Consider the following 18,889-nt stretch of genomic DNA (forward strand, 5'->3'; position numbering starts at 1 on the left):
AAAGTGCTGATGATCTTCAAGTTAAGAAATATCGATTCAAACCTTTCGATTCAATAATATATTACAATCAGACTTTATATCTATGTATCAAAATCACACGTTCAATTAGGTATCAAAATCACAAATCCTATGAAATATTCCTAGGATAGTTTAATTTTTTAACTACTGTTCTATCGAATGTAGAAACTATACAAATTGATAATTTAATAGTGTTATGTATTCAAATATTTCAATAGACTAGTAATAATTTTGATCAAAGACCAAAATAATGAAAAAAATTAAAAATGCGAATTTTGTCATAAAAATCGGTAGAAAAAAATATTCTAAGCAACTATTTCTCTATTCCATCTCTGACGCTAGGCAAATGATTAAGAAGAAGAAGATGAAATGATTAAGAAAATGTCTGGCTGTCTTCATCATAAATACGATACACTGTATAAGTCAAAAACGCTTGTAAATAAATAAAAATTATCATTAAAAACGGTTTTAAATATATCTATCTATTTTGTTGATAAAATTGAATTAAAAAAAAGAAACAATGTATTCATTATCATTTAATTTATCAGTGTTGTAATATATATTTTACTGTATATTGTAAAATGCAAAAACTCGTGAGCAGAAAACCTCCATCATAAAGGTAATATTTTCTCCTCATAATATTCTTACTTGAATAGGCTTTTTGTCTTTTCTTATTTTTGAAATATTTTTATAATATTTCTATATAGGATAGGAAGGAGATGTTCCTTTACTTTAAGTTGAATTTTTTAAACAAAATTTTAAAGTTCCTAATGAATTTGATTTGCCTTTTGAGCTGCGTAAGGTCTGAAACCTCAATAAAAACATAATATTTCAACAAAATAAGGGGAAGGATAAAAGGTTGACACTAAAATCACGAAAAAAAACTATACTTCCACAAAAATGGAAAAAGGGTATGGATTTGACACCCTAAGAGGCGCAACCTATTGCCTACTAAAGAAAATAACTCAACCTACATATCGATTTTCGATACTCAATATGAAGAATTAAAACTTTTCAGATGTGCAAATCTTTAAAACGTCGAAATAATCATAATAAGTTATCCACAGGAAACCAATCCAAATTTCTGAAATCAATACCCATCTTCATACAATGGATTGGCTTGGTATTGGTAATTAGTAACGAAATTGCTAATTTTTTTAAACAAAACTTAGCCGCTCCCATAAGAAAGTAGCACCAAAGCTCCATAAATTGTGTTCTCGGGGTTATAAAACGGAAGAGAGAGATGTTTTTGTGTTTCAGCACACATTTAACTTTTCTCATTGACCTTGTATACAGTACATAAGTCTATGTATATTTACGGAGGAAATATAACTAATAAACTGGATGAATTAATTATATTATTCACTCACAGTGAATGGTACTGTGGTGCATATTTAAATTATAAAATATGATATTAATTATAAACGAGAAATTTATAAATATTCATAATAATATTAATACATTAATAAAAATTGATGTTTATATGGTTAAATACTTTTATATTTATTTTTGTTCAATTTAGTTTAAAATTGGCTACTAAAAACGATCGGTGACTAAAAATAGTTTATCACTCACGTTCAGAAAGACTGGTACAGATTAACCCTTGCGAATAAAACCTTTTATGTAAAATTTTACGGGTAGATTGGAGGCTCGTAGATCCTTATCAAACTACTATCTAACTATTATTCGCAATTCATCATCAGTCCAACCACTGAATATCTAAACAAAGGATTTCTTCTAGCCCCGTCAATTTTCAATAAAGTGTCTCTCAATTCATGGTGTACTGTACTTATCAGTCCCATTACCATTGTGACAAATTCATTCAAGATTTAATTCGTCAATAATCAAGCTAATAGTCAAGCGGTCTAAGGCGTTAGACTTTGTTTTAAAAAATTTCTCTTTGTTTTAAAAAAATTTGACTATACATAGTAATCAAAATGACAAAATGACATTAAAATATAATATACTAATTTTTATAGCCGACATTAAACGAAAATCTTAAACGTAATTAGTAAAATAAAATAATCTCTACCCCTCTCCTTGTTATTGTTTAAATTTACTATAGATTAATTTTGCTAATCAATGAAATCTGATTTTAGTGAAGTGGCATCTAGATGGAAGGTAGAGTTCAAATTGACGATAAAAGCTAATCAACCGCATTTTAATTCTTAATTTTAAAAATAATTTTTTTCTCATTGTTTTTACCAACATTGTTTTAAAAGTATTATTTTTATTTGGTTTTGGTTTATATTTTAATAAAACTAAAAAATGTAATACATATATAAATATACTAGAAAAGTTCAGATATATAAAGAAAAAAATAGCTTTACACATTTTAAAGCTCATTAAACAGCATATTTGTTTATTTTAACATTACATATACGTATCGTTATTTCCTTTATAAAAAAGTTTATTTAATTTTTATTATATTTATTTTAATAAGTACACTGTTTGTATAATTACACAATTTCAAGATGCTTAAAAACTCCTAAACTGAAAAAAGCAATGCTTTAAAGTACGAAACTACTTTCTGAAACAAGTGGAAATAAACGATTGGCTGAGATATTCGTTATGAGAATATGTGTTGAATATCAGTGCTTCTTACATTGCATTCTATAAAATTGATAAATTAAATAAAATATTTTATATAAAATTTTCTTTTTTTAATTTTTTTTCTTTTGTAAACCTAAATCTAAATTGCCAATAGCTTGATCCAAAAAACTCGTTCTGGAACTTTTCAAATTCATTTTCAAGAAAATTAACAAACTTTCAAGTGGCCTTTACAGATTTGTTGAAAAATAATTTTTAAATTTTTGTACGCTTTTACATTTTTCACCCTTTGAACCCTCCGTGCAAAGCGGCAGAGGTCGATAAAAATTATTGAGCAGAAGATTCCAAGACTTGAGCGTAAATGTTTTCAATTCGGCAGGACGAGATTTTAGATAACGCCTTTTTTTTATAAAATGACGGCCAGATGAAAAAGCGTCTAAAATATGGAAAAATTCTGATTTTGAAATGTTTTTAAAATGAAAAGGGGGAGAATAGTCAAATTTTTCACAAAACAATATGAAAGGGCTTAAAAAAATGGTATTTTAAATTTTCAAATAATATAAGAAAAATTTTCAGTGTGAACTGCATGTAAAATCTTGAAGCACCCCGGATCATCCTTGATATTTTTAATTTAATTCGTAAAACTTATAGTAATAGGCTGAGAGATTCACAAAAAAAAATTATTTTCTACTTTTAAGTACAATGAAAGTTCTTAAAAAAAGTATTTTTTAATTGAATTTTTTTGTATATTTCCTTTCTTTAAAGACACAAATAATTTATATCGAAAACAGTTTTGAAACTGGAAAGGTATTATAAATGCAGAAAGTTTTTGAATATAACAAAAGTGATTACAAGTTATATATAAGAAAATATAAATTCAAAACTAAAATCATAAACTAACTGTGTGTTAAATATTAAGAAACTTTAGTTCTTATATTTTCTCATGCCTTAAAGAAGAAATTTTACAATACAAATACGATCATTATACTTAAATCCATATACTCTCATTTAATATTAAATTTTTTTCATTCACTTTTATTATCTCGAAAAAAAATAAGCCTTCGCCAAACCTAAATTTCTCGCAAAATTATATTTGTTGCTTGAAATATCGAAACAATTAAGTACTGCATCAATCAAGGGCCGTTGGACAAATTGTAAATTATTTTTTAAATCTCGAAGATAAAAGGTTGATAATATTAATTTCTATTCTTACTCTAAGTACTTGATATTTTATAATGGCTGCTGCTAGATAAACTTAAGCATAGTATCACGAGTGTACTCAAAACGAGAACAGATATCAGACTTGATTTGGTTACAAACTTTGTGACTAAGGACTTTAAACGTATGTATCATATTAAAATCGTCAATTATAATCGAGAGACTTGGATGTAAATAAATATCGTATACATGATTACAAGTAAACATCACAAAAAATAATAATAATAAATAAGTAAATAACAAAGTAAAAATATAAAAATTCGATGAGATGAAAAAATTGCACTCTGTGTCTAGTGCTCGCATGGCCCAATTGGTAGGGCGCTTGGCATGAATCCAAGAGTCCGGGTTCGAGTCCTGTTTCGAGTGAATTTTTTTCCGTTGTCTTTCATTAGGATTACTAGACAAGATATTTGTCAATATTTAGTTTACGCTGTATGTATCATATTATAATCGTCAATTATAATCGAGAGACTTTGATGTAAATAAATATCGTATACATGATTAAAAGTAAACAACACAAAAAATAATAATTATTTAAATTTGTTGATTTCCGAATATAAAATTAATTTTTTTTTATTTTTTAAAAATTAAGAATTTAAATTTTTATAGTTGTATTTACAACCGCAATTATAAATTATCTATGTATTTGCGCTACCACACTATTCTAAAACTATAATGCGACTCTGCTCACAAATTAAGCATAAGTTATTTAAATAAGGAGGTTTTTCATCGGATTTAGTTTCACAAGTTAAAAATTGACGACTCTTTTAAACAATTTATATTCATAAAGAAAATTGTTAATCGACATAATTATCTAATGGCATTTCATTTAAGAAATAAAACTTTTAACATTCATCTAAATAAATTTATAGTTTCAAAGAAACTTCACTCTTGTGTGATCTAAAAGAATTCCTCTACATTTTGTCGATATCGTGAACTAACATAATAAATTTAAATTCAAAGCATATTTGTGGTAATTAAAAACTACATAAAATTAAACTTTTTGATATTCTTGTATGAAAAAACTAATAGTATTATAGTTATTTACTCACCCAAGATTACACTAACTTGTATTACTTTTTCATTTTACTCTCCATTCTTTCAACATTCACATTTTACAAAAGACTATTATTTTATGTTGCAATAAATTACACTTCTTCACAGCGCCTCCACCAACTGTATACTCTTTTAAGTATAGTATTCGTAGAAGACGAATTTGGACATAGTCCAATTTTTTTTGCATAGGGCTTTATATATGTTGAAGTTTAATTATTTAACATTTAAGTTTAAGAATATTTATACTTAAGTAGTAAATAGGCCAAGAGTTTTAGAAAAAGTATTTCAATTTAAATCCTTTTGCATCCGTTAAATTTATTTAAATAACATAATTATTCGCTCTGCTTTATTATTATAATTTGGCGCGTTTTGAAGATTGAGTACAGTTTGTGCATGAGTGTAAAAAATCTATTTTTAATATATTTCTAAAACGCCATAGAAAAACAATGAAGAAAAACCAGATCTTTGATGCATCGTGTGATCTCAGATTAATATTTACTTAAGTATCGATACTTTAACTTCAAATTATAACTAAACTATTGAAAACAAACAATTGGCTGAGTTAATTGTTGAATTTCCTGTATAGAAAGTGTAAAATATCAGTGCATGAATTTTTTTTTTAATAGAAGAGTTGAAAAGCCCAACAAAATTATGGAGGCCGAAATTTATTTAGTTTTACCAAAGTTTTGTCCTAATTTGCGCCCTCACGGGTAAACAGTGACGTTTCCGAAAAAATGTTACAAACAAAAGTTGTTAATTTTTTTATAAGGAACATTTTTTTATTTTTAAACTTTTGTTCCTCTATCGCTAACAGCTTACAAGGAGGGTCTTACGGACTCAAGACCTAATTGACGTATATTGCTCATTTAGTGACTTAGCCTCACTTTATATACCCTGAGTACTATAAAAATTTCAGTTCGATATCTTTTTTCGTTTTTGAGTTATCGTGTTAACCAAAACTTTTTTCTTAGCATCAATATTTTTAAACGTTACCTTGATATATTTTTATATATACTGGATATAAAAAGTTGGGAAAATTTTACTTAAACAAACACTTGGGGGTATAAAATTCTCATAATGGTCAAATTCGTCTAAAGTATAAATGAAATACATTATCATTAAATTTCTTATTACAAGCAACTAACTATCTACTATATACCTACTTCTACTACAGAGTGGTTAATGTTATTATTCATAAATATATAAAAACAAAAAATATCAACAAAAAAAAACTTTGTCCTCTTCTGTTAGATGTTGTGATATAAAGGAGAAATCCTCGCTGTAATATACACAAAGTTTTATGACATTATAAGCAATATATATATATATATATATATATATATATATATATATATATATATATATATATATATATATATATATATTATTTACAGACATATTATTCCCAGATGTTCTATCTAATTAGTAATTAGTCACTTTGTTTAATGTTCAGAAAATTTAAGTTTCTTCTTTTCGTTTTTAATTAATATTTATTGTGATTTTATGCTAATATTAAAAATTAGGTGTTATTAAGATTATTCGTTGCATCATTTTCTATTTGTCAATAAGGATGTACAATTGTACTGCGTTAAAAAACGAGCATAGGAAAAGAAAATAATGAATCATAATTAAAAGACAGTTTTGTCAATATTCATTTAAATTAAATTTCATAAGATTTAAAGTTTAAAAAATCGAGGTTTTGAAGATACGTCACCTATAAATACCATCTAATTTTACTTATTTTTCATTTTTTATAAGACATATCAATTCACGCATTAAATAAAGAGTATAAATTTTCTACTTATTATAAGACGCTATTTCTCAGAACTCTTAAAAACGTATTGATTGCGACAGAATTTATCACTCATTTGACGCTTTCTTGCTGTTCAAACTATCTTAAAGAATCTATTCCTTATATTTGTTTATGACAAGCTATTTATGTGAGTTCGACTCTTATGATCCTGGTATTCAACTTCCCAGGTGATTAAAATCAGGCATGGGCGAGTTATTTTAAGTCGAAGTCACCATTATACGAATCTTTTACCTATCTCAGTTTCTCTTATAGTAATGAGATAGGTAGAAAAAAAATGTTGTCTCTCGTATTTTTGGTTGTCACTGGTTAAGTTAAGGGACTTTTCTAAGCCATGTTTGCTTATGCCTGATTAAAATAACTTTCCATAACTGTGTATGGCGCACGAGGTTCTTCTTTCTATGCAAGAGGTTCTAAAATCAAAGCCCAGACCTTGTAAAAATAATTTCATACAAATTTATAAAATTAAAAAAAAAAATTAATAAATATTTCTGAATTATTGTTTAACTGATTTTCCACAACTTTACTTCTCATCAAAATTTCCAGTTTCTTTATATCAGCAGAAAAATTTTACGTTTCTCCTCCACCAATGCTTAAATTTCGCCTGCTTTTGTCAATCTTATCAGCAAATCTTGATGTTATTAAGCAAGAAGTGGCGCATATCTAAGATCGCTACTACCTTTCATTCACGAGAAATTGAAAACACAGACTTACATTTAAATGTACAGTTAATGTATTGTCCTGAACATGAGAGATATACAGATATGTTGAAAGTTTCTTTTTGGATTTTTGGACCGATTATAAGTTTTCCTATATTGGAAAGTAAAGGACTATTCGCTTCAAACAACTTGTTTGGATACGATTTTATCTTTTAGATATCATTCACTTAAGTGAAGGCAGTTTTGTTTTTTTTAAGGGAATTAAAATTCAAAAAGCTTAGCTGCCGTTGGAGTAAGCTGATTTTATTTACTTTTTTATCATAGAAAAGATGAATAAGGAACATGTGACGTATACGCGTACATAGACATTGTAAAACGTTCACGCCAGAGCACTAATAATTCGATATGCAGTATGCATGTGTTTCTTTACATAGCAGAATAATTTTTAAAAGTAGGTAGTAATAAATTCTGCATACGAGTATATAAAAAATTATCACACGTATTCCGTATTCTATTAATTAGTCCGCACAATATAACTAAAATAATACTTATTTAATCTTAGTCACACCCTGTATATAAACTGTTTCTGTAGATATACGTTTTAGACTTTAGAGAGAAGTGTTTGTTAATTAATATCTTTTAATTAACAAAGAACATTCTATAATTTTCTATTACTATATAATATTAGAAAATGTGTAAAAATAATTAATAATATTTTCTGAAATAAATGTATTTTAAAAATTTTTTTGTTTTCTGTTACAGACATTTTGTGTTGTATCGAAGCGGTTCCGTAAGAATTATATACATCGGTTTACAGCAACAAATTCTTTTTTCTTGTTCAGTCCATGGAATCCAACACGTCGTGCATGTATATTCCTATCAACAAATCAATATTTTGACTATGTTGTCATGGCTACTATTTTGCTCAATTGCGTCTTCCTCGCCATGACTGAAACAGTTGAAGAAGCTGAGTAAGTATATTTTATTATTGTTTTGAAAGTTCTTTAGAATAGTTTTTTAGAATACCAATTATTTCAAAATTATAACTCAATTTTTTTAAATTGTACAAATAGTCGAGGTAGCTGCAATTAGTATATTGTTTTCGAATAAAAGAAAGAAAGTTCATAGAAATTTTCGGTCAATGGTTTTGGTTTTCGAACGAAAATGTTTGTATAAACATATAGCAAAATCACCAAATAACTGAAAAACCGAAAGTCTAAAACCATAGGTTTATAGAAACTTTTTTCCTTATTTTTGTGCAAAGAAGAAACATCTTAAATGTTGCCTTAGACATTTTTGCAATATTATTGTGCTATCTTACTTATTTGATAATTATATTTGAGCCAGTTCTGCGCCAGTAAATGTTTGAGAAACGCTGTCATAGACAACAGCATCATAGAAACAAGTCAGGAAAACAAACGATTTATTGAGTTAATTGTTGAAATAACCTGTACAGATTATTATTATAAAATGTACGGATTACCTGCTATTATTTTATTTTTGTTGAATAGCTCCTTTCTCATTTAACCAATTGTCCTTATTAAAAAATCGTTCTAGAAAAAGAAGAATTAGTAGTGTCAGGGTAATAGGTAAGTTCAGCTTACGTATTTATTAATTGGACAGATCCCGATCCAAAGGGGGGGGGGCGAGCCGGGTAGCCACCCGGAGCGTGAAATCCTTAAAATATGATATATAGTAATCTCGATAATCGTAAAAACAGAGCTATTCCGAAAACTGAGATTGTATGGAAAAAATCATTATAAATGATCAATAAAATTGAAAAAAAAACCCAACTCAACTCACTCCCACTCCCACTCCCACTCCCACTCCCACTCCCACTCCCACTCCCACTCCCACTCCCACTCCCACTCCCACTCTCACTCCCACTCTCACTCTCACTCCCACCCCCACCCCCACTCCCACTCCCACTCCCACCCCCACTCCCACTCCTACTCCCACACTCACTCCCACTCTCACTCCCACTAGCACTCCCACTCCCACTCTCACCCCCACTCCCACTCTCACTCTCACTCCCACTCCCACTCCCACTCCCACACCCACACCCACACCCACACCCACACCCACACCCACCCCCACTCCCACTCCTACTCCCACACTCACTCCCACACCTACTCCCACTCTCACTCCCACTAGCACTCCCACTCCCACTCCCACTCCCACTCCCACTCCCACCCCCACCCCCACTCCCACTCCCACTCTCACTCTCACTCCCACACCCACACCCACCCCCACTCCCACTCCTACTCCCACACTCACTCCCACACTCACTCCCACACTCACTCCCACTCTCACTCCCACTAGCACTCCCACTCCCACTCCCACTCCCACTACCACCCCCCCCCACTCACTCCCACTCCCACTCCCACCCACTCCCACTCCCACTTACTCCCACTCCCACACCCACACACAATCCCACTCCCACTCCCACACTCAACCCAACCCAACCTAACCCAACCTAACCCAACCTAACCCAACCCAACCCAACCTAACCCAACCTAACCCAACCTAACCCAACCCAACCCAACCCAACCAAAAATTACAAAAATTGTGTTTTTTTGAATTTTTTATGATTTTTTCGATTTTTACAAATTGCAAAAAGTGTAAAAAAAGTTTTTGTTTCCGATTTCGATAAAACTAAGTTCATAAGGTAATTTTGACCCGAAAATTACAAAAATCGTGTTTATTTGACCATTAAATGAATAATTTTCGAGATATTTTATAAATCGGACAGTAGAGCCAACATTTTCGTCCTCCCTCGTAGCTGGTCCATGCCTTTAATTGTTGGTTTTTCAGATTATCTCCTAATCTGTTAAAACCTTCTTGGTATGGCATCCTCGCAAGTTTTTCTTGAGTGGGAGCCATGGAAATTCCATCTAACTTGGATATTATTTTTAACCGACTGCGTCAGAAGGAGGCTTAAATTTATCGAATCTGTGTATTGAACTCAGGTACTTATTTGCCCAATTTTCGAGAGCACTGATATAAGTCGTAACGTAATATGTACACAACTTTTAAAACATAAACATTCATCATTTTATTATTAAAAACTACTCTTCCTTCCCCCTCTCCTTTCCGTTTAACTGTTCCTTTAGGCTTTTCAGCTCTTTATACTTAGTTCGTACAATTCAATTTTATACGTTCAATTCTCTTATTTGTAAAATTGATCTGAACTATTGAAATTGCATCGGTATACCGTTGTCAATCGTTAAATGAAATCCATTTTGGTATTTTCTGGGTCTAAAGACTCTTAAGTGGTGTCCCCCCTTCGAAAAACTCGAGAATATTACAAATTTCTTTTTCCAATTTGATAAAACTTTTTGTAAGAATACAAAAATTGGGTTCATTTCACTATTGGCTGAGTAGTTTTTAAGATATTGTCTAAAATCTTGCACAAGAAGTGCACGTACCCAAGATCCAATTGACCTATGTTGATCATTTACGAACTTAGCCTCACTTTTTACGCCGTAAGCACGCTATAAATATTTCAGCTTGATGTCTCATTTCGTTTTTGAGTTATCGTGTCCACAGACACGATAATGAACAGCTATACCAAAATTTTATTGATAGCATCAATATTTGTAAGCTGTAGTTACAAACTTGGGACTAAACTTAATATACCTTGATATATATTACATATATACAGGGTATAAAAAATCTTTAAAGTGAAAAAAAAACATCTAGAATCTATAATAGTATATAATCGTATATTAGGTATAAAGCTAGCATACATTTTTTGATATGCTCGAAACAAATACAAAATTTGTGTGTACATATTATATTCTTAGATAATCCAACAACACTGAGCTAGGATGATTTTCGGCTGTCCTTTTTAAGTAAGGGGAACAATGAACCGATATCTGTTGTCCAACATTGTCTCGTACTTGGATTTGTTCAGTGTCAACAACATTTTTAAAAAGAGCAATATAGCCCTTGCCCACTCTTGTAATAGTACATATACGTAAGGACTTCCATACAAATTTTCAACTTTTTGTAAATAAGTTCAAAATCTGTACGTTACCTTTACACCTATATGGATTTGTATATACATTTCAGAAAAAGCTGTTTGACAAATAACGGAAACTGAAAAATGTCACGCTAACAGATAATTTAATCTTTTTACACAATCACATTTAGACAAACTGTTTAAATATTCTATACCACATATACAACAACTTACAGTAAAAAAAAGAACATGTTTTGATCTTTTAAATTATTGATAAATATTCTTAACAAAACATTTTATATAACAAAAAATATTTTATTGTTATTTTTATTTTTTTCATGAAAAGGAAATATGTCAATTTATTTTTTTTTTATTTCACTAATAGCTAAGATTTGTTTACCATTTCAACGATACCATTAAATTTTATAGATGTAATCTAAAATTCCGATATGCCCTTCTGGCAAGAAATACTTTAAGTAAACAGTTTCAGTAAATTTTGTTTTATATTATTGTAAAACAGTTATTTTTGCAAATTTTGTTGTAAAAAACAAAGAAAACATTAAAGATAATTCCAAAGTTCAGGAAATCAGTGCTTAGCAGCTCCTGCGCTACGTTTTCTTTTTTTTAATTAAGGACGTACGATCATTACTTAATAAAGAAATAAAAAAAATATGATCATATAAAAGTTTTAATGATTTTGAATGATTTAAGACAGAAAAAATACACTGGTATCGACTTAATTGCTCAAAAATAATATCGATAACTATACCTGAATATTTTACCAATTTATAATTGTTTAAACTTTTAACAGAATTATAGAAAAAAATTGAAATATTCATTTTAAATTATTTAATATTTACATTCTTTTTCTCTATGAACGCACATAGCAAAAACGGTAGACGAACATCCATAATATTGAGTCAAATAATGCAAACTATATACCTGCTTATGCCCCGCACTGTACATTGATTTCAAAAAAACAAAAATCATTTTCGACGTGTGTTTTTACTGTCGTAAAAAACTATTCACATTTTGATAAATGATAGTTTTCGTCATATACATTTCAAATCTTTAAGAATTTGACGATTTCTTTTATTGTCGCTTGAGAATGATTTTATAAAGAAAAAAGTTAAAATATAAAATTGAGCGCTACTCAAAGTAGGTAATATACAGTTCCATTCAATTAAAATAAATGTTTTTGTATATAACCGCCTCGTAAATAAATTTCGAAAATGCATAACAGTCACTTACGTTATATATTTTAACAATCTTTCTAAAATACCCCAAAATTTCAGGCGAAAATTTATTTAAGATAAAATATTTTTGTCAGGTTGTCCTATTACTTATTTCTAGTCTACAGCTATCTGGAGTAAGTTCGTCATTTATTACCTTAAATGATGAATTATTATATGTGAAAGATAACATCAAGACAGACTTGCAAAAGTTCAATCTAGACCAAGGTCAAGACTAAAAATTCAAGATCAAAACTAAAAGCACTCGAAGGTGTACTAAATTGCTAGTAATTAATTGTTTCAAGTTCGCTACCTACACGATAAATCAAAATTTAATCACTAAGTATAAACCCATTTCCAATTGCCTCATTCATACTGCATGATAACGGGCCGTTAGTTAAGTTCTCAGCTACGTTAGAACTTGAGACAAACTGAAAAAACTGAACATTTATCCTATTTTTTGCGTTAAGATGGTCTTTTTAGGAATAATCCCAAAATTCAAAAACTTGTATTTACTAACCGACTCGTTGTGGAAAGTTGTGATTTTTAAAATATGCCAAAATATTTTTTAAATAATTTTAAATAATATAATTTGGTTTTGACAATCCAAAAACAACCTTCATGAGCCACATTTTTGTTTCCATTATATCATAACTAGAAAAAATAGTAAGAGGGCTGCTAGTGTTAACCAGGTCAATTTTTTTTTTGAGACTAAACATAAAGTTATGTTTTGTTTATATATCAATCGAAGCTCGGCTCAATTTACAGTTCATTTTCTGCTCAAAAACATTTTAAGTGATGTATAAATAAATAAATTTACCTTCTGCAAATTGATATAAATATTTTTGAAAGCCTATTTTCTTCGACGAATGACAAACATCAATTCAATTTAATAGGGCTGTACTATATATGATATTACAGAATTTATTTTCTTATTCATCTGAAATCCATTTTCGTAAAGTGAAAAATATCGTAAATAAAAAACATTTTATATTTATTCTCGGCAAGCTAACACCAACAGTTCTTTTTCTCACAAAAACTTTTTTTATATTACAATGAAAATTGTATTTTACGCATGTATAACGCATATTTTCACATCTACATATAAACCAATTCATCATTCATTTCCTTGGCCTATTTCTTAACGATTTCTTTGTGTCAATGATAAAATAAAGTATTTTACACTCACTGGTTTGTCATATTTTTCCTCATTTTATATAATAATCATATAATATAGGCAATTTGTTGTTTATCTCAATTCCTTGCTGTATTGGAAAAGAAATTATAAAAGCCTGATAGTAACGTTTACTTGCATTTCTTCTAAAGGAAATGAGTTTAATGTACAATCATTTGGATATGTCATTTTACATGAGTCAAAATCAAAAAGAAAATTGAAAAATAACCTAGTTTAATGGCGGACAAGATTAAGGCCAACATCGAAACCAAACTTTGTTCGTACACACCTAAAATTGTACTTTTATCTATAAAGTTAGGGCTAACTCTATAATTTTCAAAGCAAAGATAGTCAAATATAGTAGTGCACACTTTAATATCAAGGCTAATGTTTAAAAAAAAGAAAGGTGTTGTGGTACACCCGATAGGAACTACTTTTTTTCTTTTTTTATTACAAATTTTCATAAAAACATATTACGATTACAACTATTCCAACTTTTTGAATCTTTATATCTCAGAAACGGTGGCTCTTAGGAAAAAAAAGTATTGAGACACTGAGCTAATTTTATACTAAAACTTACAGTTTTGCTGAAAATCATGAAAAACCAAGCCTTTTTGTGACGTTTGACCCAGCTTAAATTTTTTTCCATCGATGATGACTTTTTGGATTTCCTTTATGATGCGGTTTTGATCAATACTTCCAAATTTCAGTTGCGATATTTTTGTACCTTCGGATGTTTAAATTGACGGTTAAACATAAAAATAACTAAACATTACCACTTAGGTACTCTTTTGTTGATAGCTGCGCCAAGACCAAACTAAGATTTGTGTTATTGTTTGCCATTGAATATTTTTGATAGTGATATTTTTACGCTAGTTATTTTTCCATAATATATTCTGGCTTGAATATTTTAATTTTTAACTTTGAATATTTAATCATTTTTACGGTTATATATTTCTTTTTTTTTTTTAAATCATTTGTTATTATTAATAAAGTAAATAATGTTCAGATATTTCATTTTAACAAGTGGCACAATGCCAAATTACCTATGTTACAATGCTTTTACTACAATGTCTCGTATTTCAATGTATTAGAGAAACTAGTTCAATGTTAACAATATTTTGTCTCAAACACTATTCCTAAACTTTCAAATTATTGATTTATCTTGTAATTGAATTATTAAATAATAGAAATTAATTAATATTATCTACATGCACTACGTGAACATACAGAATATTTTATGAAGTGTATAAAGTAATTAAGTGTTTATTCTAGCCGTTACATCTGTTCTAATTCTTCCCATTTTCCAACAACACACGATTCCAATTTTCTTCACATAAAACCCGAAGTAAATGTAAGGAATGATTAAGCAAATAACAAAACTATACAAAGAAACGGCTTTGTTTACCTATGGTCCTCTGCTTCCATAAATAATACACAGCATAAACTCTATCAACTCTATAACGACAGTCTTCTACATAGAAGTAATAAGATGGCCAAAACGAGTAGGGATAATACAATAGTTCGCATCTAGAGCAAGAAGAATTTTATCAAGGCAAGCGATAATAGGAAAAACTATTTTTAGTGAGTAGCCAGGGTGTAATTGTCACAGTTATTGGATCAGATCTAGATTCTGGATCCGATTTGCTTCTCTTTCAAGGCTATAATTGCTTCTAGGACAGATATTTCAAAAGTATACAAACGCCATGAGTGTGACACAGCCCATATTACAAAAAGATACAGAAAATGAATCTATTAAAAAAATTTTCGATACAAAAATTTTGTCTTCGTATTTGACGTTTCTGGGTAAACAACGGTGATAAGCAAAATCAAAAGTCAAAAATCTATTAGACTTTCTTTCTTTGACACTTAAAATAGTATTAATAGTTTTTATCTTTATACTATACAATAATTCTCGTGAAATGTACAAATCTGCAAATCTACAAGTCCAAAAGACAAAGATTATCAAATTAGTCTTCTTTTATTATTGAATAAGTTCTTCATGCTTATAAAAATGCTTACCTTTCACCCAAGACGCTCAGGATTTCCTGTAGCGGCTCCAATTGTGTAAGGGCTTGCCCTTACATATAATAAAATATTTTGAAAAATCTTGTCCACATGGGGGGAGAGGGAATGATAAGTGGTTGTTAAAATGGCTTAAGAAATATTCCACGATGGTAATTAAATGGATTCAAATGAATCTAATTGATCTTAAATAATATCAATCAACAATTAAAATTTATATACTATACTCGCACTTGAGACATACCCAAGAACACTCTCCATGAAATTACTTTTTTCCTTAGAACCGGTTCTCCAAACTGAATCATCATATTTTTTAGTTGTTCCGGGTACGGAACTCCGAAACACACATACACGCACACACATAGCAGCCAAACTTACAACACCCCTTATTTTGGTTTTGGGTTTAAAAACAACCACCAGATCATCATATACTCGTTTTTTTAAGACTATTTAATACTTTTTCGAATTAAATGCCTATAAAAATTTAATAATACAAGTTTTGCGAATTGGAAACCTTCCTTTATGTTTGAAGTCTGTAAATGACGTCCAATGTTACAACAACCATAACAATTTGTTATTATTTCAATAGAATGTATTTTCTAAAGTTAAATACATTTTATATGGTTGATTAAAATTTATAATTGTATTATGATGGTTCGATTAAATCAAATTAGTATACTTAGTATAACTACAAATATCACTACAACATTTTGAACATTAAATACAAATGTTCATACATATAAATTGATATTATTAAATTATAATATGAAAATATTTTACATGTGAAAAATGTATTTACATACGGGGTGTTTTAAGAATGCACGGTGTTATTTAAGGTGTGTGTTCTTTATCTCAAAATAAACAAAAAGTTTATTTTAGCAAATGGACGAAAATAATTTGTTAGCGGCATACCAAAGGTCAAAAATTTAATTTTCTTTAAATCAGAATAGTTTGATTATTCTTCATAAGAAACTTTAAATTAGCAAATGTTTTTCAGTTGAAAACAATCTATAGTAGACACTGCTTGAGTTTGTCAGATTTACTATACCACTTCGTGTAAGTAAATACTCTGCGTGTTCAATATTTTAAGCCATTTATTAGACTGTCATACAAAAAAATCGCCCTGCTTCTAACCTTTGAGGAAAGGGATATTTCGAGAAATTGTGAAGCTGACTTCCAATAGACTTCCGAGAGTTCCATTTGCGAGCTGCAAGTTGCGCCTCAAGTAGAATATCTTAAAAAAGCCAATCTTAGATGGAGGGAGGAACGTACTTATGATACTACAAGGCAGATATGATCTGAGTACAATTGTAGGCGTTCCGAAGATCTGATATCACTTCTCCTGCTGATAATGACTAAGTGGCAGGCACGCTGAACGGATGGACCTGACAGCATATCATGATTATTTCAAGAGCTGTCACAGTGAGGAAGAGAAGGAAACTGTGCCCCTTCTCCTCTGTTACTGCCCAGCTCTTGCCACGAGAAGGTGGACTCACTTGAGCCAGCCTTTCTTTGACGATCTCTGCGACCTCCGTTGTCCGTTGACGTCAAAGCATCTCTGCTGTTCTTGAACAGGTCCAAATGGTTCATGGAGTAGAGCCGGGAATGGGCCAACCGCTTTTCGGTATCATAACGGACTATAACGGTCTGAGTGTGTCCCACCCCAGGACAGCCACTCTTACCTAACCTAACCTTTGGGGACGTTCATAAAAATGGTGCGCCTGTTGTTTGAAAGTATTGCTAAAAAAAAATCTTTATGCATCAATCCCTCAATAATTTTGCACTAAATAATACACACTTAAAATAGTGCCTTTCAATTCTGAAACATTATACATTACGACAACAAAAGAATTTGATTATAATAATATTTGTTACACAGAAACTACGTAAATTAAAGGAATCCCGTCTAAAGAAAGCTTATCTCGTAAATAGTTGGATCTACAAAATGATTTAGTGGATGTTGTAGCATTTATGGTCTACTAAAGTTAGTAAAAAAATTCAAATTTTATTAAAATATTAATCGAAAAATTTCAAAAATTTCTTTTTAACCCTTTTTTTTCCCTTTTTGTATGCTTCTATTTTGCAAGGAAAATGAAGGCTTTAACTCAGTACTTAGTCTATGTTCCCAATTTTATTCCAATCAGACAATAAATGTGCTCGTTATCATATGGACTGCAAATTCGCAGTCTAAAGTCTAAGTTACGTTTTCATGCAGTCGGCATATTCTAATGTAAATCACTGTTGCAGATGTGCAATCTATATGATAAAAGTTTAACAAAGTAAAGAAAAGATTCCACCAAAAGATTTCATCAGATTCCACCAGAAAACCAATAGCTTATTTTCCTCGAAGAGATAATCCGCTAAAATATAAAACAACTCAAACATGAATGGATATTTCAAAATACAATTTATGTCTATCTGTCAAATAAAAATGAAACTGCATTTTATGCAGTATCGTTTTAATGTAAACATTTATCATATTCTAAAAATTATAATGCATTTCTCTTCGAAATGCTTTTGAAGGAAACACAGGATGATTTAAATATACCAAGACTGTATTTTATCATGTCAATGAATTGATAAATTCTTTCTACTTAAGAGCATGCTTTTTTCAATCCAATATACAGAAAATATTTTATTGACGCCCAAAAAATATATCTATTTAAACGATTTCACTTAGTTTTTATACCATGCATATATGTAACATGCAAGGTATACTTAGTTTAGTCCCAAGTTTGTAACGCTTAAAAATATTAATGCTATGAACAAAATTTTGGTATAGGTGTTTATAAAATCACCTAAATAGCCCATTTTCGGCTGTCTATCCGTCTGTCCGTCTGTCTGTCTGCCAACACGATAACTCAAAAACGAAAAAAGATATCAAACTGAAATTTTTACAGCGTACTCAGGACGTAAAAAGTGTGGTCAAGTTCGTAAATGAGCAACATAGGTCAATTGGGTCTTGACATATGGGTCCGTAGGGCCCATCTTGTAAATCGTTAGAGATAGAACAAAAAATCTTCCCTATCAAAAAATAAACAACTTTTGTTTAAAACATTTTTTCGGAAACATCACTGTTTACCCGTAAGGGCGCAAATTAATCGTAAATTGTATAGTATGTATTATAGAGGGATATCAGTTACGTATCTGTGACATGTATGTATGTGTAATGTGATAGAGTAA

At 29.9% G+C, this 18,889-nt stretch overlaps 1 protein-coding gene across 1 annotated transcript in view; it reads left to right on the top strand.

Annotated features, from left to right (window-relative positions):
- Window positions 1-8,205: 8,205 nt before the first annotated feature.
- The window catches only part of LOC123297903 (sodium channel protein 60E), an 80,142-nt gene continuing 69,458 nt past the window's right edge, over window positions 8,206-18,889 (top strand). The window contains exon 1 of the mRNA XM_044879733.1: window positions 8,206-8,282. Coding sequence (XP_044735668.1) covers window positions 8,221-8,282 — 62 coding nt within the window. The 5' untranslated portion in view covers window positions 8,206-8,220. The remainder of the gene's footprint in view (window positions 8,283-18,889) is intronic.

This window comes from Chrysoperla carnea, chromosome 4 (assembly GCF_905475395.1).
Source record: "Chrysoperla carnea chromosome 4, inChrCarn1.1, whole genome shotgun sequence".
NCBI lineage: Eukaryota > Metazoa > Arthropoda > Insecta > Neuroptera > Chrysopidae > Chrysoperla > Chrysoperla carnea.